A 23,518-nucleotide genomic window follows, 5' to 3' on the forward strand; every position below is an offset into this window, starting at 1 on the left:
CAGTCAGCAGCTGACTGAAATGAGAGTATATGTTCTGTGCCTGCAAAAGAAGATGTGTCTTTCCAAACTTGCAGGGGGCTGTAGCCTGTTGAACTTGAGGCACACTCAAAAACTGTAAACAAAGCAGTATTTAGTGCCATTTTCACAGGACTTTCACTTGCCACTTACCACAGAGGAATTCCCTCTAGTGATGGCTGATTATGAATAAATTGTTCTTTTTAAGAAAATCTTCTAATTGAACCGGTTGAACCAGTTCTCCAAATCGAAGTGAATCTTTTGAAATGGTTTGTGTCTCCAGTAAGCACTTAAGTACAGATTGCTCACTTTTTAGTAAGACTTTATTTTGATGGTCCCTATTACACATTTTCTTGACTAAAAGCTTTATTGCAACTACATGCCAATTAATTCTCATTTGAGTATTAGTAGACTGCCTGCTTAATATCTGCTGATACTGCTCCTTTTGACATTTAACTGACTATAAGTATCTTTGCAAGCACATGTCAACTTATACTAACCCTAACCCCAACCTAACAGTCTACTTATAATCTAATGAGAGTTAGTTGGCATGTAAATTTAATGTAACTTAAATTCAACAAAATGCACTAAAGGGACCATTAAATTGATACCACTTTTTTACCATTCTGACTCAAAATAAAACAATTTCCTGAGTCATCCACTAGCTAAAACAGTGCACTGTGATCAGAATTAAGAACCAAATAACAGGAAATTGAAACAGAAAATAATAATGGAAATTAAATAGTAAGGCCCATGAATGTATTAAAACATGTGCTTGTTTGTTGTAAAAATTCATAACTTATCTCCTGACCTCCGTGTGCAATCATGTTGCCATTGTAGATTATGTATTCGGGGAATTTTCTTACTATTTTGTTTTGAGTGTGGTCCTGAAAAATCTCAGTTTCAAGGGCTAAATGTAGCCCTTCTCTTTAGCCCTACACCTTCAGGCTAAAGAGAATTGGGACACCCCTATGCCTCGTTTTGCACGTTCACGTGAAAGGGAAGGGCTAAAGGGTAGAATTGGGATTGGGCCTAAGTGAATCATGCTTCATTTGGGTTGCAAAATTTAATAGTAAGAAATTTCCAGATCATGGATAAGTGACTTAAATTATGATTGCTGCCTATATATTTTTGGAATTTTGAGTCCAAACATTTTCCCAGAGATGGTTTGCGGCTGGAAGGGCATCTGCTGCGTAAAAACGTGCTGGATAAGTTGGCAGTTCATTCCGCTGTGCGACCTCAGATTAATAAAGGGACTAAGCTGACAAGAAAATGAATGAATGGATGAGTCCTAACATGAGAGGATTGTCATTACGTCATTGTGGATGGCGTCACTATGTTGTAGCATAAAAAAACCCATGAACTGTTTTTTTTTTTTTTTTTACCAGTTCATTCATTTGCAAATTATAGCCGGCTGCTTTGTGTTCCCTCTTGACTTGAAATGTTTGGTTTTATCACTCCAGGTTATGTTTTCAGACTTCGATCAGAGCCCTCTCTTCCACCAATGGTTGATACCAATTCTGTATTATTGCTCTGTATTTAATGCAACATGTTGAATATACTAAACAAACTTGACTGACTGTCGGCTTGTAGTGTCTTCAAGAAACTTTAATGGTCTTTAAGGAAAACTAGACACTTTTTTACCTTAAACATAGCAATAATTAAACTTAATCATATTAATATGCTCATACACTGGCTTTGCATTTATCAACATGTTTTTTGACTGTCTGTTTATCTGTCCATACTTGCATACACATCCACATAAATCTTTTGTGGGTAAGTGTGTGTGCTGTTTGGTTGTAACAGCATAAATACAGTAGCCGCTGTCACTTTAACACCTTGTGCATAGATAAAGTCCATTAATCATAATATAATTGTTTGTGTTCATTGAAATACTGACAAGATGCTGTTTCTGCACATAAGCTTTTATTTAAAAGCAGCAGAGATGAACTGGCTTCAGCTGTCATAGGCTCAATGATAATTTAAGTTTTTATTTATTTTTTAGCTTGGTCACTACTTTGCCCGAGGAGAATTACTGTACTGCTATGGCTTAGGAGATGCTGCCTATCAGTGCCAAGCTCTCCTTTCCATTTTTTAATTCCTCTACAAAACATCCTGTTCTTTCTTTGCTGCTTTGTTGAGTATAAGCAGTTTTAGCAGTAATATCTATATTCATTGCATTATTTATTTATAGAGTCACTTCAGGCGAATGGCAGGCAGGTGGAAATAGAATAAGATAGAATATAAAATAGAGCGGCTTGGTGAGAGAAACTATGCTTTTATACTTCTATAGCAAAACAAGAACATCACTATCCGTTCACCAAATCATTGGACATGTCAATCAAACATTAATTAAAAAAAATATTAGTATGAACTATTTTAAATGGAACTTGAGTTGACTATTCCAAATATATATGAGTCAATACTTAGTCCATGACAGGATCAAGACAATTAAACCATGGTCTCGAGATCGAGTTTGAGTCTTGAGTCCTTCAGCACTGAATTAGGAGCTTGTCAATAACTGCAGTTCGATTCTAGATTGTGATTAAGTGGTTCGGGGCTCACTTATTACATTAGTAATGAAGAGTTGAAGATGATTAGAACCTTTTCTGTGCTGATTATGTCCATCACAGCGATGTCACAACCTCATAATTTGTTAAACCCAAACTGCTCATTACAGCTCGATTACAGCTTGACATCTTTTTAAATGAGGGATATTATGTATTGCATAATGTGTGGAGTAAATAATAAATCAGACCCAGTGTTGTTTCAGTGAATGGACACAGCTGATTCTTTTGTAACATGTGCCAAATAGTCACATGATGTTATACTATCATGAAAACGGACCTCGAATTCATGAACACTGTGTGTTTTTGTTCCAGTGCTGAAGAGGCAAGTGAGTCCAGAGGAACTTCAGACTCCTGGTGGACCTTACATAAAGAAGACATTCACAGTAAGTCATTCACTCACACTGCTGCCAAATGTGCACAGACTCCAAGCTCTAATTGCATAATTTACTATGTTTGGTTCTGAGAATCAATTTACAGGCAGGAAAATGTTCAGAAATAAAAATAGCGACAGGAAGTTGTTCCTCAGATGCATTCAAAGTCTCAGATGGATCAACAGGAAAAGCCAGAAGCAAATCAGGATTGCGTAAGCTCTGATACTTGTCTTCTGCTTTCAAGTATATTATTTAAGAAAAGAATTAAACAAGAATTAATTGTGTCCACTAGACATGCAACAATACAGTTAGCCCACGATTCATTACATACCTTGGTTTTTTAACACGTTTTCGGTTCGTTTCTCATGGCTTGACAAGTGATTTTTTTTCTATCGGCAATAGGAACAAGTAGAGGTTAAGGAGAAAAAAAAATAAAAACGATTTTATTGCACTATTCATTTTGTTTTACTTAAAAGCCAAGAAAAGTACATTAGTTCCTAGTGTATTGTATAAAAATTTTAACACTGAAATCTCACAGCTGCTGGTAGCCCATGTACATACTGGGGAACACATAAAATCCTACATTTTGAAAATCAACACACATGTAAAGTTAATAAGATAAATTGGCCATTTCAAATAAACATATTTGTACTTAAGTAAACATAAATAAACCATCTTAATTATCTCGGTGCTGAAAAAATCTGACTGTAGTCTGTGACGCGGAATGAGTGCTTTTATAAGATGACAAAAGTCCACATCTCCAATTACTGAAAACGGCTGCAAATCTTTAGCAATAAACACCTGCACTGCCTTTGTTATTGTATGTGTCTCTCTGAACCAGTTGGGTATGTTTGCTTGAAAGATTCAGCGAGAGATTGTTGCTATTTGGAGGACTTTATTACCTTCTCTGCTATCCTGCCTTCAGACAGTGATATTGCTGGGTGATGGAGCTGCAGATGTGCAGTCATGGTTACATGTGTAAAACAATGCTTGCACACAGTTATTTTTTGTTCACCATTTATTTTTTTATTGGCATTATACTTACCGGCAAAATCGAAAGGTCCTCACACCGCAGATTTGAAAGACGCCGGTGCTTTCTTGTACTGTTGCATCACTTCGCCGACGTTTCCTTGTACTGTTGCCACAGCCTCATTTCACCGCCGCTCGCCATGTTAAAGTGTTGAATGATGGTCAATCGCCCTCTAACTTTAGAGCATAGTGATTGGATATTTACTCGCGGGGAGGAGTTTCCTCATCTCAGCTCTTGGACTTACAGGCACACACAGTCAATTCGGGGAGATATAAAACACACATAAATTATTTAAATGCAAAACCAAGAAAACCGCAATTCACAAGCGCGTATTGAACCGTGGAGGTCGTACCGAACGGTTCATTATTATATTGAGAACCGTGTCATCCCTAGTGTCCACTAAGTTATACTTTATTATTATTTGTCTGTGTTGTTTATATATAAATCAAATATTTAAGTCATACCCATAAAATTTTGTTGAATGTAACTGTGCTTAAATAGTTCCATTGTACCAATTGTACCATCACTGCAATACTGGCAACCTGAACTGAGTTGATGAAAAGTTTATATGCCCCAAAAAATCTATATAGGCATGTTTAGAAATGAATGTAGAATATAGAGTTCAGATGCAAAAAGTTTCTAAGTGCCATCTGAATTTTTCTTCTAAAATTAGTATTAGTATTAGTATTAGTATTAGTATTGATTTTCTCTAATTATAGGCTCAGTAATCAGTGTAGGTTGAGTAATTTCATTTCTATGGCATAGATTAGAGTAATTTCATTGCCTTTAAAGTGAAATAACTAAAGATAAACATAGGAGGCGGAGAAAAATTCTAATTTTACTAGAAACTTTCAGAAAATGTAAAACCACTTCGTTTAAAGGGTCATGAAACCCCCTATTTCAGTTGAAGTGTACCTCAGAATTTTTTCCAAATATGCTCCGAGATGGGCGTGGAGCGCTGAGCAGAGGGATGATTGAACATGGCCTGCAGAACATGGAAATAGAAGGGCTCACCAGCTTAATTTAAAAAAGTCTGATACAAAATGTGAGGAGATGCATGATTTTATAGTTTATTTACAAAGTTAAAATGCAAAGAAATAAACAGTAATTAATTTGATGTTACATATATGATAAGCTGTTCGTAATTTCATATAATATATAACCACTATTTTTTATATCATTAAAAAGATAATCATGTTTGTATAAACACTAAATGAAGAGGACTTCTCTCCTTCTGAATCCGAGTCTGAATGCAGACAATGTGGAAAGCAGTGAAGCAGGTCTCTTTACCTATCTATATAGCCCTGCCAGTAATCTGGAGGAATTTAAAAAATGACGAACACAGCAGCACGGATATAGGCATACCTGCCAACACTCTCATTTTTTGCGGGAGTCTCCTGTATTTTAGACCCATCTCCCGCCCTTCTCCCGTATTGTTCTGTCTCCCGGAAAACTCCCGGAATTCCACTGCCCCCCTCCTCAGCGTTTTGGTACAGTCCTCATGTTCACCGAACCCAACATGCAAGCATCCTCATACTCACTCTCCGCTTTTCTGTTTGCGCACCTTCTTCCCGCTCTAAACTCAACCCGCACCATCAACCACCCTAGAAGATGAAATTAGCTGACAAAAGCTTCAAAAAGAAACATTTTTTTTCCACAATTAAAGCTGACATTGATGTGCTAATGTTGTCTTAAATGAAGTTCAACACACACAAATCAGTTAAATTTTCTAAAAAAAAAAAAAAAAGTACTCTGTGGTGTCTTGAACTTTTAAAGATCACCGTGGAGCCATTAAAAACTCTTAAGTTAAGCTGAATCATGATGATTTTTTGACAATCCTTCTTTATTATGAATGTATTCTCATAAAAAATTATTTGAAACTTTATTTTAATTGCATTTAATTTGATTTCAATGTATTTAAATTCCATTTTGTAAATTTTGTTTGATTCAGACACTAATATATGACATTGCACAATTGCATACTTTTTGTATTCATTACATTAAAATATAATAAAATACATCAATAATAATAATAATAAATAAGAAACAAGCATTCACATGGTGGTAATATGGACACAGTGTAAGTGATAAAGTAATTTAAAAGCATTTCAATAAGTAAATGTGCTTGGATGTATGTGTTTTCAGATTGTGGGAGATGCAGTGGGCTGGGGCTTTGTGGTGAGGGGAAGTAAACCCTGTCACATTCAGGCCGTGGACCCTGGTGGACCCGCGGCAGCAGCAGGAATGAAGGTACAGTACAACATTTGTTATGCATTTTTTTTTAAAGTGGGACAATATTATGACCACATTCTGATGTATTAAAAGCCAGAACTATTTAATTGATAGTGTTATGCTCAACATCCAACATGAATATTATACAGTGTAAGTTACTTTAAAAAAGTAATTTATTGCTGATTACTAATTACATCCTAAACGTTGTTTTTAAATTACTTTTCAAATGATTTTGTCTAAAAATTACCTTAATTACTCAAAAAGTAATTCATTAAAACATATAAATCTCAAAACAGACAATTAAAAAAATCCTTTCAAATTAAATAGAGCCTTTCATATTTTTAAAAATGTAATACTAAAGAAAAGTTAAACATTATATAATTTAAAACACAAAATGTTTCAAGGTAATAATACTTATCATATAATATGAGTCATTTCTTACTCAATTGTTTATTATGCATGTTCAGTCATCTTGATAAATGTAACCTTCTTTCATTGATCAATACAATTACCCTCAAAATAACAACAGGAATCAATCCAAGGCACTCGAAAAATGTGGAAAATTTAAAAAGCCTTTATTCACATGGCTAAATCTTAAAAAAACCTACGTGTTTCAGCAAGAATCTGCCTTCATTAGGGTAACCCTGTTACTGTAAATATTTTTCAAAACTTTTTGTGTATTGTAAAAATATATAAAAGAAAATAAGGGTCAAATCTTACTTGCAGTACGTCAGTCTAGCCTATATGAATGTTCTACACTCTTTAAAAGCATAAAAGTACAGTAGAGTGAATTACTGTAAATATTTTTCTTTACTATTTGTGTACTGTAAAAATATGAAAGAAAATATGGGTGAAATCTCTCCTGTATTAAGTCAGTCTGGCCTATATGAATGTACTACACCCTTTAAAATCATAAAATTACAGTAGGGTGATATACTGTAAATATTTTTCCTCAATATTTGTGTATTGTAGAAACATGTATAAATATAGGGGTGAAATGTCACCTGTAATAAGTCAGTGAGGCCTCTGTGAATTTACTACACCTTTTAAAACCATAAAATTACACTAGGGTAATTTACTGTAATTTTATTTTCCAAAATATTAGGGTACTGTATATTTATATGAATGAAATTTTTTATAAATCTGAAGTGTAGTAAGTCTGTCTGGTATTTGGAAATGAACTACACCATTTAAAATTAGATTTAAGAGTTCACACTTAGACATTGTTTGACAAATCTTAGCAGGTTAAGCATGCTGTCCCGGAAGAGAACCCTGAGCTTGGAGATAGTTAGCCCAGGGCTTCCGCCTAGTCCATAGAGCAGTAAGGGGAGGACGAGATCAGGTGGTTCTCGAGGGCTCCCTGTGGTAAAGGAGGAAAGGAGAAAATGAAAATAAGGGAGTAGTTTTACCTAGGCTACTAATAGTGAGTTTGGATTAATCTGATTGGCTAACTAATGAATGTAGATGGGTGGCCAGCTGCAGTCAATCATATCACGTGCTCCTCTCGAAATTAGTTCGTGAAGCTTCACAATTATAGTTTGGTGAATTACAGTGATTATTTTTCCTAATTTGTTGCATACAGTTTTTTTCAAGAGTTCACACTTAGATAATTCTCAACTATGATAGCAGGTTTGGCATGCTGTCCCGGGAGAGAACCCTGAGCTCGGAGATTGATGAGCCCAAGCTTCCTGCCTGGTCAATGAGAATTTAGGAGTAATGTGAGATCAGGTGTTTCTCGAGTGCCCCGTTTGTACTTTGGCTAATATGGTGGTGCTGATTGATTCATAGAGGTAAAGTTGGTTTTATATTTAGATATTCGGACATTCTCCTTAGTAATGTAATTTCAGAGAAGTATTCTTTGCAACTTCTAAATAGAGAAATTATGCTAGCAGTCAATGACTATCAAAGTACAACATTTTTTTACAGTGAATTAGATAATGTTAATGTTGTTTAGAAGTTTAGAAGTCATACTGGCATGCTAATTCCGATTGAATATTCAATGCAACATGGTAAACAATACAGAGAGTGCTAAATGAACCAACGTGCGAATATAAAGCCAACTTTACCTCTATCATATATTAATGGAAATATTGGGAAATCTCTGCTGTAGTAAGTTAGTTTAGTCTCTAGGAATGTAAGCACACTTTTGAATGAGAAGCTTACGTCTAGGTGAAATACTGTAATATTTTTCCTATATATTTGAGTATACATAAATGAAGGGGAAAATGTGAGAAAATTTCATTTAGGTGCTTTAGTTGATAGAGGTAAAGTTGATTTTATATTCGGATTTTTAGACATTCTCCTTAATAATGTAATTTCAGAGAAGTATTCTTTGCTAATTCTAAATAGGGAAATCATATTAGCATTCAATGACTATCAAAGTACAGCATTGTTCACAATGAATTAAATAGTGTTAATGTTGTTTAGAAGTCATAGTGGAATGCTAATTCCGAACGAATAGTCAAGGTAACATGGTAAACTACAGAGACTGCTAAATAAACGAATGTGCGAATATACAGCCAACTTTACCTCTATCTTTAGCTGCTGTGCACTGTATGCCTATGAAAAGAAATGTTGCCTATCTCTGCTTTGTATGTACCGTATAGTTAGAGGGACAGTAGACTTGTTATCTATAGTAAATCCTCTAACCATTTACTGGAATCTGTATACTAATCAATACTTTTTTCTGCTTTGCGTTACTGTGCGTTTTGGTCCTGTCGATGTAATTTGCAGATGATCCCTAAAATTTGTGCAAAAATGTCTGGCGAAAATCAAACCTAAAACCAACTTTACCAAGTTCATGTCGCAAATATCGGCCATAGCGATGAGATTTGGGCGTGACTTTCTGTGCAATGTAAACAAAAGAAATATCTGATAAATTATTACAAATGATCATGTATGTATGAACACAGATGATAACAACAGTTCATTTAAATACTTATCTAATATAAAGCTTGACGTGACAACTAAAATCTATAATTGACGTATAATGACGTGATAACCAATATCTATAACTGCATTCACAATTGTTATGCTGTTCAAAACATGTGTGTCTAAATGTAGAAGAAGCCTACTTAAGCAATGCACTGCTTTTGTTGTGCTTGAAATACAACATTTGAATGTTTGTATAAAAAAAGTCTATTGCACTGATATAATGTAGTTTCAAAATGCAAAATATTAACATTTTAATGTAGATAAAGCCAACGTGCGTGTCTTAAGGAGCACAAATACAACATATGGGCTCTTATATGCTGTTGTGTTATCACTCACATTGCAAATCATATCTCTTCGGCCTGTCATATGGGATGCTTTCATGAAATGGCCCCCATGACAAACTAATTGAATAGCCCTGCTTTAAAGGGGAAAGTGTTTGTCAAAAGATAGTGCTAAGGGTCAAGATTTGCCATAAAATATTGCTTTACAATAAAATGTTGTTGATGTTAGATTAGAATCTACGAGATACAGGTAGATAAATGACAGAGATTATAAACACCAACCCCCTCACAATCATTTAGCTTTGACCTTAGCTCTCAATTCAGCTCAAAATTGAGTCTGTTGGTCTTATTCATTTACTCAGATCCAGGCTAAATCCTCACTCATACCAAGAACAATATTTATAAAGATAAACATCTGCAAAAACCGCTATTATACATGATGGATTTCAATGTTTTTAGCCTTCATTAGCTGTAAAAAATGTTCTAATTAATTAATTACAAATGATAATGTTGTTCTGTAATGTTACTGTATCATTATTGTTGTTAAATTCAGGATTATATTTCTCAGTATCTCAATATCTGATTTTGTCCTTGGTGAATAGGCCTTAAAAACTTTGTGTCTTTACTGTATGTCTAATTTACAGCAGTGATAGATGGAGTCATATCTGTTTTGCATTCAACTGCTGTGACCCTAATTTATACCATAATGAAGCTTTACGATTATGCAACTGTAAAAAAACACTACTCCCTTAGCGTTACTTCTGAATGCTCATTACATAAGGTCATGTTTGCAGAGTGAGTGCACTGTATGTGCTCAGCCTGTTTCTGCGGCAAAATCATTATGCTATTTAAAGACAATCTTGAGCAGAAGCTGTAATGCTGCACTTGTTAAATTACACCAGTCCTACCCCCAGTGTCTCCTTTTTATTGTAATGAACATTATTGCAAACACAATGAATGTCTATTAAACGTTTTACCAAATGAGCAAATCATACTGTGAAAACATTTACTTTTCCATTAATGAAAATGTTTGAACAGTTTATCCCACTTATTACACAGCTACTTGCCCCAAAACATAAAAATGAGAAACAAAACATTTTGAGTCATAAAAGATGGGCAAAAAAAACTGGAAGAGCAAAGGATCAACATACTAAATACTTTAAAAAGGTACAGTTATAAACATTATAAAAATAGATCTTTGGTATAAAAACCAAGCAGAGTTTAAAAAGGTTTTAACATTTTAAACATTTTTATTTACACTGTGTTATTTATTAAGTCTTTAAAGAAAAGGCAAAGCTGACTGAAAATGGCGGACTGGAGTTTACACTACATTATTCAGTCACAGGATGCCACCAACCAAGGAGGGCTGTTGTATCATTCACACTAGCAGCGAATTTGTAGCTGCCTGTCGCTCTCTGGGTGGCGATTGAAACTGTCAATGGGCGTTCCCATGTACATAGAGTAAGTTTACAGCAAGGAGGATACAACCGGCCTCTGCAGGAGCTGAGAGAGGAGCTATGTGAGCTCTACTAATGTTCAAACTGGCTGTTCCTCAAGAAAGTTGCTCTTAATTTGCATAAACTTGAAGGATTCTGAACTGTCGCATCGCTCAACACGCCCACCTTGTTACCTACAGACGCTATCGATCACATAGGCAAAGTTTGCTGGGAGTCGCTGGCTCTCTGTTGAAATAAACAGTTTCACTTTCACTTCACTGCAATTCACTTGGGCTTCAGTCGAAATGCAAGTTTATTATGCAGAAAATGGTCAGGCAGGCAACAGTCAACACAGGAGCAAACAGATGTACACGAGCAATCCAGAGTCGTGGTCAGTAAACAGGCAGTGGTCAAAAGGCAGGCAGCATACAGGAATAAACAAACAAAACAAGGCAAGGGTCAAAACTACGGCAGGAAAAGGCAAGGAAAAACACGTCGTAATGTTCACTATACAGTTTAACAAGACTCAGCACAGATGTGTGTGTGAGTGCTCTCTTTATAGTCCATGTAATCAGTTAATAAGCGGCTTCAGATGTGATTGTTTGCAATCAGACAGGATCTAGGCCAGGTATGAGAGTGGTGCATGACTGGGTCTTGTAGTTCTTTTGCTGGCAGATTTGTAGTTCTCCAGCGATCTGCATAGGCTAGATCAGGGGTGACTGTGACACAGCCTTTATTTTTATTTGTTTTCTGACACCTCAGCTGCCAGAAAAAAAAAAAAAAAACATAAAATAACAGATTTATATTACAGTGTAATTACAGCTGCTAGTGTTGCACACACAACTGTAGAAGTGATGCCAAAACAGAGGTTCCAAGCACATGTTGACAATTAACCCAAATGGCAGGGTTTTAAAAACGTTGTTTGTTTATCATTTGATGTTGATAACGGTAATGGTAGCTATGACTCATTTTAGATGACAGCTCCATTATGGGTTTACCAGGAAGGGCTAAAGGCTATGTTATTCATTAGCAATATTTCTCAGAGAGTCAATTTAGTAGAGTTTTAAAATATACCAATCTCCCAAAAGATGTAATTGTATGAAAGTACTGCAGTGAAAAAGATTTCAATCTGTGTATTGTGCCATATACTGTGTGATTTATATGCTCCATATTCATTATGTTGTTTTTCAGCACTTTGTCTTTATCAAAGTACAAAAAGGGTGTAGTCAATGTGACTAAACATGAAACTGTGCTTTTCTCATGCTGTTCTCTACAGGTGTGTCAGTTTGTGGTTGCAGTCAATGGATTGAATGTGCTGAATCAGGATTACAGGACCGTCAGCAGCATCATTCTCACCGGCCCCAGAACAGTTGTCATGGAGGTTATGGAGGAAGGGGAATATTGAAGACGAGCTCTTCTGTGGTTTCTGTTATTCTCTGACTCTTTCTCTTTTTCCTTTAGCTGAACTTTTCTCAGCGAGTGAACATTTCTGAGAAGTGAAACCTTGATTCTGTTCATCATTTCAATTCGAACTGTTAGCTTAAAGAGCATGACACTAATCCATGCTTTAAAATCCGTGCCTCCTATTGGCTCCCCATTGACTGTTACCGCTCCATGTCAGCTGAGACTGTAACTGGACAGATTTTATGGGAAAAGCAGCTGCCAAAAAAAATTTTTTAGCAGAACTGTAGCATTTAAAACACTCATAGTAGGTTTGCAGGACAGATGCCAAACTAATATATTTGTCTGCCATTCAGGTAAGAGCACAATTCAGTGTTTTTTTTTCTCGACTGTTTCTTCATTTAGAGTTCATGCTGTGACTTTTGGAGAGTAAAGGAAAATAATATAGCGTCAGGTATTTTTGGATGTTAATTCTTCACATTACCTTAGTGTGGTTAGTTTAAATTCTATAGAAAATGTTTTATATAACTGTCATGCTTGCAGAGACTTTTGCTGGGTTCACACCAGAAGCAAAATGAAGTATTTTTATGAATAGATTACATACAAAGTCAATATAAATGTGGAAATATAGCCATTTTTCTGGGTGGCGCTAATTATGAGTGTGCAGAATTTGCCTCAGTGTTCGGCAAAAGGTAAAATAATTCAGCTTGAGCAGATAATTAGCTTGAGGTAGAAAAACTAAAAGTGTGTTTGGTGTGAGCCCAGCATTAGTGACATTTTATATATTTAGACATCCATCCAAATGCAGGTGACAACCAACAACAGCACTTACATACTTTAATTGAAACTTAAAGGTGAATGTTAAAAAACCTACGCACATCTAAAAGATGCTGTAACTCATCTTTTATTTTAAAAAAAAGTCTTGTAAAAGTAGTTTGTATGTATAAGTAGTTTCAGTCTTTTGTTTAAATTGCTAAATGCTTTAATTGCTAAATTCTAAAAGGCAAATAATAAGCTATATAATGTTACTGTTATATGACAACAAACAGAAAAAAAATCACTTAATAAAGTGTTAGGGCAAAAAAATACTTTAGGCAAGTACAAATACGCAGACATTTACATGTTAACCTGCACAACCCTTAATACATCACAATTCTTCAAATTCATTCCAAATCTTAACAATCTTTACTACATATTAGTTGAAGGAATAATAATAATGTAACCAAAAAAGTATGTTTAAATGGAAGTATGTGACATAGCTCGGTGGTTAGCACTGTCGCCTTACAGCAAGAAGGTCAATGGTTCGAGTTCCGGCTGGGTCAGTTGGCATTTCTGCGTGGAGTTTGCATGTTCTCCCTGTGTTTGCGTGGGTTTCCTCCAGGTGCTCTGGTTTCCCCCACAGTCTAAAGACATTCAGTAAAGGTAAATTGAATAAACTAAATTGGCTGTAGAGTTTATGTGTGTGAATGCGTGTTTATGGGTGTTTCCGAGTACTGGGTTGCAGCTGGAAGGGCATCCGCTGTGTATAACATGCTGGATAAGCAGTTCTTTCTGCTGTGGCGACCCCTGATGAATAAAGGGATTAAGCTGAAGGAAAATGAATGAATGAATTGAAGTAAAAACAGCAACACAATTAATGCTTATGATAAATGTATTCATATCACACAAATTATAATTATTTTTTTAAAATAAGTACGAACTCTGGGCGATGCAGTGGTGCAGGAGGTAGTGCTGTCGCCTCACAACAAGAAGGTTGCTGGTTCGAGCCTCAGCTGGGTCAGTTGACGTGTCTGTGTGGAGTTTGGGTGGGTTTCCTCCGGGTGCTCCTGTTTCCCCCACAGTCCAAAGACATGTGGTACAGGTGAATTGGGTAGGCTAAATTGTTTGTAGTGTATGAGTGTGAATGAGTGTGTTTGGATGTTTCCCAGTGATGGGTTGCGGCTGGATGGGCATCCGCTGCGTAAAAACATGCTGGATAAGTTGGCGGTTCATTCCTCTGTGGCGACCCCGGATTAATAAATGGACTAAGCCGAAAAGAAAATGAATAAATGAACGAAAAGTACAAACTCAAGAGTTAGTACTCTAGTGCTCTAGAGTTAGTAAGAGTTAAAAGCTATTTATGAAGTGAAAACTGTGTACTGTATTTATTTATACAATGAATTTTTTTTTAAGAATCAAAATGAATCTAATTTGCAAGTGAGACTGTTAATTCATAGCGACGGATTTGGCATAATGCTAAATAGTTATAAATTGCTGTCAATTGTTTTAGAGATTAAATACAATGCCTTAAGGGGGCGATACATTTACATTACAGTTTTTCTCAGATGCTTTGTTGCATTTCTCACAACACTATTTACATTTGCACAACAGTTAGTGCAAACTGCAAAACAATTAGTGCAAACTGCAAAACCTAGCTAATAACCTTCAAAAGCGCGTCACTTGCTCAAAATAGATAGTTCATTCCTCAACACCATTCCTGACACCATTGTTCATGAACAAGATAGTCAAATGGCTTAGTCATGTTTTCATGATGACACTTTACTCTGTACATTATTTCAATGCAAAAAAAGTCCGATTTTGGTGACACTTGCTGAAAATGCTCAAGACAGCACTATATACTATTTGCACAGCCATTTGAACACTACAGTAAAGTTAGACATCACTGCTTTAGTAAGGTATCTCAGTACAAGACACTGAATATGTATGTTTCACATTTTTACTGCATTTGCTCTTTACAATTCTAATTTATTCACAGCATTGTGCAAAAGAATAAATACACCCTTATTTACAACAAACATAAACTTCCTTTGGGTAGAGCTGTGCACAACTGAAGACAATATTGCAGTACATATTGGAAATGAACCTACAACATACACAGGTCTGTAAATCATTCATCAAATTGTTCACTTTTTAAAACATTTTCAGGAAAATAAAGATTTACAATTTTTTAAAATAAAATTTTCTAGACAGATTTTGACAATTAGTTCATCATTTTTGTATGTAATGACTCAAGTAATGAAATGAGGACTATTAGTTTTATATGGAATGACTATTCAGCATTAACAAGTTCAGTTAATTTTGACTGACATGACATACGCAAATGATAATGTTCTAAACAGCAGAGAGTTGTATGAAAACAATTGATGCATGTCCAAAAGCATTTGCAATGTGTTGGAAGGAATGAGAAACTGCTACCATGATGTGCACAAATGACTAATTGTTTTGAGAAATGCATTACCTGTTGTGCAAATGTAAATAGTGTTGTGAGAAATGCACCAAAGCGACTGAGAAAAACTGTAAAAGATAATTCACTTCAAACGGAATCTTATTTGATTCATATATGCAGAGATTGCTTTTTAAATAGCTTGCTTAGTGAGATTATAATCAATACACAATGCTTAAACCAAAAAGCAAACTAACCATAACTCAGACATGTATTGCAATTTTTTATAGTCTGTGTTTTGAGTTATGGGCTGTCTGAAAGCTCTAAAATGCTGTCTTCTGAGGCAGCATTTCAAGGCGGGAAGACATCAAGGCACATTTGCTTTACTTCCTGTCTTCAGACTGTAGAGCCAAAAAAAAAAAAAAAAAAAAAGCTGGTGTCACAAATGGTTACTTGGGTGTCAGTTTGTAAGATTTCCATCAATGGTTTACACTTTTGTAGTGAGAAGTTACCATTGTAGTAAGCAATTCCCTTAGATATCACCAAAGCTCTCTCTGTTTAGTTGTACATGATTAAATCATTAACCTCAATTTTAGGAGGTGACTTGATAGACAAACACTGCCCACCAGAGTCACTGCCTGCTATGACAGCTATAGGCAACTAATCAGCTACCTAGGTTTTCAGATGCAGCCATGAATTGAACTCACTGGGACACCTAAAACAACATCACACAAAATGTTGGAGTACAGCATGTACAATAGTGTCTGCTTTCTAGTACTTGTGTGAAGTATTTTTTTAGCCTTTTAACTGGAGAACTTTAAATACTGCCAGGAAAAAATATATAATTTAGGATAGTCATAGAAAAGTAGTGTCTATGGATTCATTTGCCAATTGCGTAACTAGTTTAAGAAGTATATCTTTAATATTATATAAAAAAAATCATTAGAGTAATCGTAAACATACAATAGATATGTTTGTGCAAATAAATCCCCACGCATGTGAATTACGAAGCAGTCAGTCATTCATTCAGGAGTGAAGACATCCCTTGTAAAAGAAAATGAACCAGGGTTTATTAGAGTAAAAGTTTAGTGACCATGGTTTTGTGACCATATCATGATTAAACTATGGTTAGTGTTGCAAAAACATGGTTTATTTGTGGTTATCATAGTTTAACTACAATAACCGTGGCTTTTTCTTTTATAGCAAAACTGGTTCATATTTGTAAGGGATGTCATGACATGCCATCTTTTCTATGCTCATAAACGAATATTGCATTTGTGGGAGTTTTATTGTAGTGAAATTGTACTAATTTGTGTTGATGAAAACAACAATAACAGTCACAGGAAGATTTTATTTGTTTTTGTATGAAGTAAGCTCAAATATTCTGCCTTAATGACCATGATTGTGCTGCTAATTCTCACGGCTGGTCACGTACCCTTACAAAAAATATTCTAGTAAAATATGGTAAAAAAATATTATAGTAAAAGTAATAGTTTGTTTTTTCCCTGGCAGATTGAATACAATTTATATAACTACATTTTACTACAGTTACAATGGTTTAACTACAGTATATATGTATAGTAAAACCATGACTAATTTTCATTATGTAACGTCTCTAATTATACAAAAGAAATCACGTCTGTTTGAAGACTTTAAAGATCGTGGAAGTGATCATGACAATCAGCATCAGGGTAGTCTGTTAAATACAGGTCCAGACATGTGCCACATATTCTGTAAACTAATCCAATGATCTTGTCCTAGAAGAGAAATAGAAGAGTTTCATTCAAAACTTCAATGCACATGTGTCCGTTTAAAGAGGAATGGTACATTACAGCCTATTTGTATTTCTCTGTGCAGCTCAAATCATGATTAATGTGTGTTTGATTCATGTTTTAATAAACACCTTGATTTCATTTAAAGCTGTCTGCTGGTCCTTAAAACCACATTATTTATTATATTTTGACTTTTTCTTTCACACACACACAAAAATGTTGGGTGTTTCATTGGGAGTTCCCATAGACTTAATTGTTTTTATATGGTACAAACTGTACCTTCTACTCCTAACAGAATAGTTGTGTATGATTTATAGGCTGTTTTTCATATACTTTTTTAATTAGCTGCTTATAGTATGGTTTAAAAAGTTTAAGATACTGGTTCTCTGGATTTGGGTTTTAACAGTGTTTGCTAACCTACTTTATTTTAAAGTCAAAGTCAAGTCAAAGTCAGCTTTATTGTCAATTCAGCCACATGTAAAGGACAAATAGAGAATCGAAATTATGTTACTCTCAGACCTAAGGTGCCTAACATATAATGTTAATATAAAAATGTGAAAAAAAAAGAAAATTTACAATATATACAATTGCACATAAAATGTGGTCTAAAATTATACATAAAATGTAGTATAAAAATATACGTAAGCAATAAAATTTGTAAACAATACAATGGCATTAAGGGCAAAGAGCAAATGAGTGAAAAGCAGAGTTTTGCAGATAAAGAACAGCACTACATGTGTTGATGTTTGATTATAATACTTTACATTTTGCCTAGAGTGAAACATTTTTGTGAATAGCAAACAATAAACCAACCATCCATTTATTAAACACCTATCCGGGGCCGGGTCATGGTTTCAGCAATCTCAGCAAGGATCCCAAGGCATTCCAAGAACTACTCCGAGCTGCTCCTGGTTGACAGAGTTTATTACTTCTTGCCACGCTGTGAAGGAAGTGAAGAATCTCCTTAGGCAAAAAGTTTCTAGGTGCTAAGCCAGACAAAACAGAGTTCAGAAACCCCTTATGAGTAAAATACGGCCAGCCTGGTGGCTAGGGCTTTCCCCACAGGACCTGACTGGGCATGGTCTCAAGGTGCGATGTGGGAAAATCCTCCTATAAACCCACCATTGGGCACTGGTGGAAGGCAGGGCCACAGCTTGATTTTTGGACCAATAAACCAGATTTCCACAAATATTTTATTGTACACAACCCCATATACACTGTTGATTTAAAATGTCAGAAAACATGGGATAATTTAATATTTAAATTTTAATATAAGTAAAACTATTTATGTTGCCACTTTTAATGTACATTGATTTGTACATGTACATAATGGAACTTCAAAATTTACTTTATTTTACTTTTGTAACAATAAGAAAGCAGGGCGACACAGTGGCGCAGTAGGTAGTGCAGTCGCCTCACAGAAAGAAGGTCTCTGGTTCGAGCCTCGGCTATGTCAGTTGGCGTTTCTGTGTGGAGTTTGCATGTTCTCCCTGTGTTCGCGTGGGTTTCATCCGGGTGCTCCGGCTTCCCCCACAGTCCAAAGACATGCAGTAAAGGTGAATTGGGTAGGCTAAATTGTCTGTGTATGAGTGTGTATGGATATATCCTAGAGATGGACTGCAGCTGGAAGGGCATCCGCTGCGTAAAATATGTGCTGGATAAGTTGGTGGTTCATTCCGCTGTGGTGACTCCGGATTAATAAAGGGACCAAGCCGAAAAAAGAAAATCAATGAACAATAAGAAAGCAATATTATGCATAACATTTAGTATGAAATCTGCAGGTTGTGTATATATATATATATATATATATATATATATATATATATATATATATATATATATATATTAGGGATGTAACGGTATTGTTCATAACGTCATATAGCGTCATACCGCAATAGCAATTTTTTTCAATGGCGAATGAAGCGAACGGGAGGTAGCGGAAACTACAATTCCCATCAACCCAGGCGTGGCCATCATCCTTTGCGGTCTGTTGTCGCTACAGATCCAGTAATGTGGAAATGGAGTGTGCTGCTTGTAGCGTGGATGAAAAAGAGCTGGAAATGATCGAATCTAAAGCGGGTTTTAAATCAGATGTGTGGAAGCATTTCGGTTTCTCTGGGGGTGTTGTTGTTGTTGCCGGGCGCGTACTGAATAGCGGTGTTGTCGCCCACGTTCTGTTCAGCTGTGTTGTCGCGCGCCTACTGAAGGGCAGGACGCAGGGTGTGTTGCGTCGCTGGGGGCACGTTTGATAATTTTGGAAGGGCACTTTCTATCCAAGACTAAAAAGGGCATGTGCACTGCACAGGTTGAGCCCTATGTGTGCACATGCCTGCAAGTTGGGGAATACGACTAATAACAGTCATGGGGACTGCAGAATACAGCGCACTGTTCAAATTGATGTAGACATTGACTTGTACAGCAAAGAGACCTCTATCTCACTCATGGCTTGTCCTCTCAAGTGGGGGAAAGACAATGCACAACGTTACCCCACTGCTGTCAACTTGGGCCAAGTCATACAGTATCTCTGTCCCAGAAACCTCAGTCCCAAATGAGAGGTTTTTTTTTCTGTTGCAGGGGACATTGTAAATACCCAGAGATACCAGCTTTTACCAGATTATAGTTATATGATAATTTTCCTTAAAACCCATCTCTATCTAAGTGAGTGAGTGAGTGATTAAATGTTGAATGTGATGAGTTTTCAACAATACTAAATTGAAACTTTATTGTTTTACATGGTTTAATAATTTTTTGTTATTAAAATTGAAAAATTTAAGTTCCTGTTTCAAAGCTTACAGAAAGATGGCTAATTTGTATGTCACTGACACTTTTGGCACTTTTTTGGGGTATTTTCATTAGTTTTGTTTTTGCTGTAAATGATTCAATAAATACCATACCGTGCCATTCATACTGAGGTACTACTGTACCGTGAAATTCTGATACCGTTACATCTCTAATATATATATATATATATATATTGTAGCGAGTCAAGTAATACCACGTCGCCCTGGGCACAAATCCACACCAGCTGGATCTCCCATCAACCTCGGATCGCTCACAGCTGGACCTCATCAGCCAGGGAGAGATATAAGCCAGCCCCACACAGGAGGAAGTGAGCTTCATTTGACATGACTCCCTGCGCTAACGCTTGTCTCTCTCTGTCTCTCCCACAGCCGAATCCAGCTCGTGACCGATCCAACACTCTACTTCTCACCAGCCTTCACCATCTCCCCGGAGCACTTGAGCACGCACCCTTAAGAAGAGCACTCATTCACCACAATATCACTTGTAAATAAAGGCACCCTCCGGGGCATTGTTTGTAACATTATCTACGGTGTTTGTGTTTTCCCTCTGCCTCGCTACAACTGGTGGAGAATGCGAGCATTGCAGAGGGAAAAAATTCAGAAGAAACACTCACCATTAAGTAGAAAATAACCGCTGAATTTTTCTCTGTGTTTGTTACAGACAGGCATCCGCTCTCTCTCTCTCCCACGCTTCCTCTTGCTCGGCTGTCAACATCCCGTCGCCATGTCTTTGGAAGAGGTACTGCTCCACCTAGCGGAGATCTCCAGTAAACAGAATTCCATCTCTGAGCAGCTTACAGCCAGACAGGATCGACTGGAACAGCAGCTCCGCCAGGCGGCCAGACACCATCCGACTCCCGAAGTGAGTGCGCATCATCATCTCACTAAACTCAGTGACCTGGATGATATTGACGCTTATTTACATACCTTTGAGGTTATTGCCGAGAGAGAAGGCTGGCCAAAAGAAAACTGGGCGAGAATGTTGGCTCCGTTTCTCACAGGAGAAGCGCAACGAGCATATTTTTCACTAGAGACACCTAAAAATGAAGATTACAAAGCGTTAAAAAAGGAAATATTAGCCAGAATGGGGCTATCCACAATCAGCGCAGCCCAACAGTTTTCCCAGTGGTCTTACGACGAGAAACAACCAGTGAGAACTCAAGCAGCTCAACTTTCTCGCCTGGGAAGGCTATGGTTATTGGGAGGAGATCCCTCGGCGGTCCAGGTCGCTGAGAAGGTGATCATCGAGAAGATGATGCGTGCGTTACCCCGACGTTTGCGAACACTCACCAGCATGCGAAATCCTGAGTCACTGGCCACCCTGGTGGAGGCGATCGAGCTGGCTGAAGCTCACATCGCCCGAGATAATGGGGAGAGAGCGGCTCTGCCACCCCGGAGGGTAAGTGCACCTTGGCGACCGGTGGAGGGCACAGCGCGACCAGGCGGCAGACCAGCGGTCCCCAGCCCGATGGACGAGTCGATGCCCACCGAGCCGACGACGCACTCGACCCCGGCCTGGACAGCAGGGTGCGCGGTTCACCGCAATATCCCTCCCGAAGCTCCCACCCATAAAGTCCAGCTAGAGGGAAAAACACAAACGGCCACCTTAGACACAGGAAGCGCCATCACTCTGGTTCACCCGAAAACTTTAAAATACCATCATGAAAGCAAAGGGCGAATTCCGATCACGTGTGTGCATGGTGATACCCGCCACGTACCCGCCCGAAGAGTAACCATCGCGGCGAAACCAGGTAGCTGGCGAATCGAAGTCGGGGTTGTTCCAGATCTTCCTGTGTCCCTCTTACTGGGCAGAGACTGGCCGGGGTTCGACGAACTCCTAACTCACCACCACGCTCCATCGGCTCGTTCAAAGAAGAAGAACAAGCCACGGGCTCATCGGGACCGCAAACCAGCGCTGATGACCACCGAGAGCGACAGAGGGGGTGAGTCATCTATATCTGCTAATCTATACTTTGATCTGTTTCAACAGATAACCGCAGGAGGCGATTTTGGTAGAGCACAAAGGGAAGATGAAACGCTCAAACACTGCTGGCCACAAGTAAGGATTATCGAAGGTAATGAGCGACTTCCCAGCCCTCACCCCCTCCCACATTTTATTGTGGAAAATGGTCTGCTGTACTGTGTCGCAGAGAGGCGGGGGGAAAAGAAGACACTATTGGTCGTCCCGAGGATCAAGAGGGAGACGGTCTTAGAACTGGCACATACCCACCCGATGGCTGGACATCTGGGAGCGGCCAACACGGTGAAAAGGATCCGCGACCGTTTCCATTGGCCGGGGCTAGACGGGGAAGTAAAGAGGTATTGCCAGGCATGTGACATCTGCCAGAGAACGTCTCCCCAACGACCACCCCCCAGCCCTCTAATACCACTACCCATCATCGATGTGCCCTTCACCCGAATTGGTATGGACTTGGTAGGGCCTTTGCCGAAGTCGGCCCGGGGACATGAGCACATCCTTGTTATCCTCGATTATGCCACCAGATACCCTGAAGCGATTCCCCTGAGGAAAGCCACGTCATCGGCCATCGCGAAGGAGCTGTTTCTACTATGCAGTCGAGTGGGAATCCCAACAGAGATACTGACCGACCAGGGCACCCCCTTCATGTCCCGGTTGATGGCAGACCTCTGTCACCTCCTCAAGGTAAAACAGCTAAAAACCTCAGTATATCATCCACAGACTGACGGCCTGGTCGAGCGCTTTAACAAGACTCTGAAGCAGATGCTCCGACGGGTGGTGGCAGAGGACGGGCGCGACTGGGACCTCATGATCCCGTACGTGTTATTCGGTATCAGGGAAGTCCCCCAGGCCTCCACAGGATTTACCCCCTTCGAACTGCTGTTTGGCCGCCAACCCAGGGGCCTATTGGATGTGGCTCGTCAAGCCTGGGAGCAGGAGCCAGCCCCCCAGCGGTCGATGATTGAACACGTACGGGACATGAGAGAACGCATCGACAAAATCATGCCCATCGTCAAGCAACACCTGACCGAAGCCCAGCGCGCCCAGCAGAGATTGTATAACCGGCCCGCCCAACCCAGAGAGTTCCACCCAGGGGACAAGGTGATGATACTCATACCTACCACAACGTCGAAGTTCCTCGCATCCTGGAAGGGACCATACACCGTGGTAGAAAGGGTAGGGCCGGTAAATTATCGAGTCCGTCAGCCGGGACGAAGACGGGAAGAACAACTTTACCACATTAATCTTATGAAGAAGTGGGTTGCAGCTCCAGGTCATCTCGTTGCCTTCGCTGAAGAAACTCTTCCCGTTGTCCACATTGGTGAGCAACTCTCACCAAACCAGAAGGCGGAGCTGCAAGCCTTGGTTGGTCAGTTCAAGGATGTGTTCTCGGAGAAACCGGGCCGAACCTCCATCATCCAACACAACATTATCACTCCTCCTGGCACCATCGTCCGGCAAAGGCCTTATCGAGTTCCAGAGGCTCGCAGGCTGGCTATCGACGAGGAGATCCAGAAGATGAGAAGGTTAGGCA

The 23,518-nt window shown here is 38.3% G+C and overlaps 1 protein-coding gene across 7 annotated transcripts in view; it reads left to right on the plus strand.

Moving 5' to 3' along the window:
* The window catches only part of deptor (DEP domain containing MTOR-interacting protein), an 87,971-nt gene extending 70,619 nt beyond the window's left edge, over nucleotides 1–17,352 (plus strand). For 2 of the 7 annotated variants that reach the window (XR_012391554.1, XR_012391552.1), the window contains exons 8-11: nucleotides 2,898–2,968; nucleotides 6,132–6,236; nucleotides 12,146–14,601; nucleotides 15,530–17,352. Coding sequence is in view for 3 of the 7 variants with exons in the window: in XM_005173524.6 (XP_005173581.1) it covers nucleotides 2,898–2,968; nucleotides 6,132–6,236; nucleotides 12,146–12,274 (305 nt within the window). In the remaining 4 variants the exon portion in view is untranslated. 7 annotated transcript variants of the gene reach the window in all.
* The last annotated feature ends 6,166 nt before the right edge of the window (nucleotides 17,353–23,518 follow it).

Source organism: Danio rerio, chromosome 16, assembly GCF_049306965.1.
Source record: "Danio rerio strain Tuebingen ecotype United States chromosome 16, GRCz12tu, whole genome shotgun sequence".
Lineage (NCBI taxonomy): Eukaryota > Metazoa > Chordata > Actinopteri > Cypriniformes > Danionidae > Danio > Danio rerio.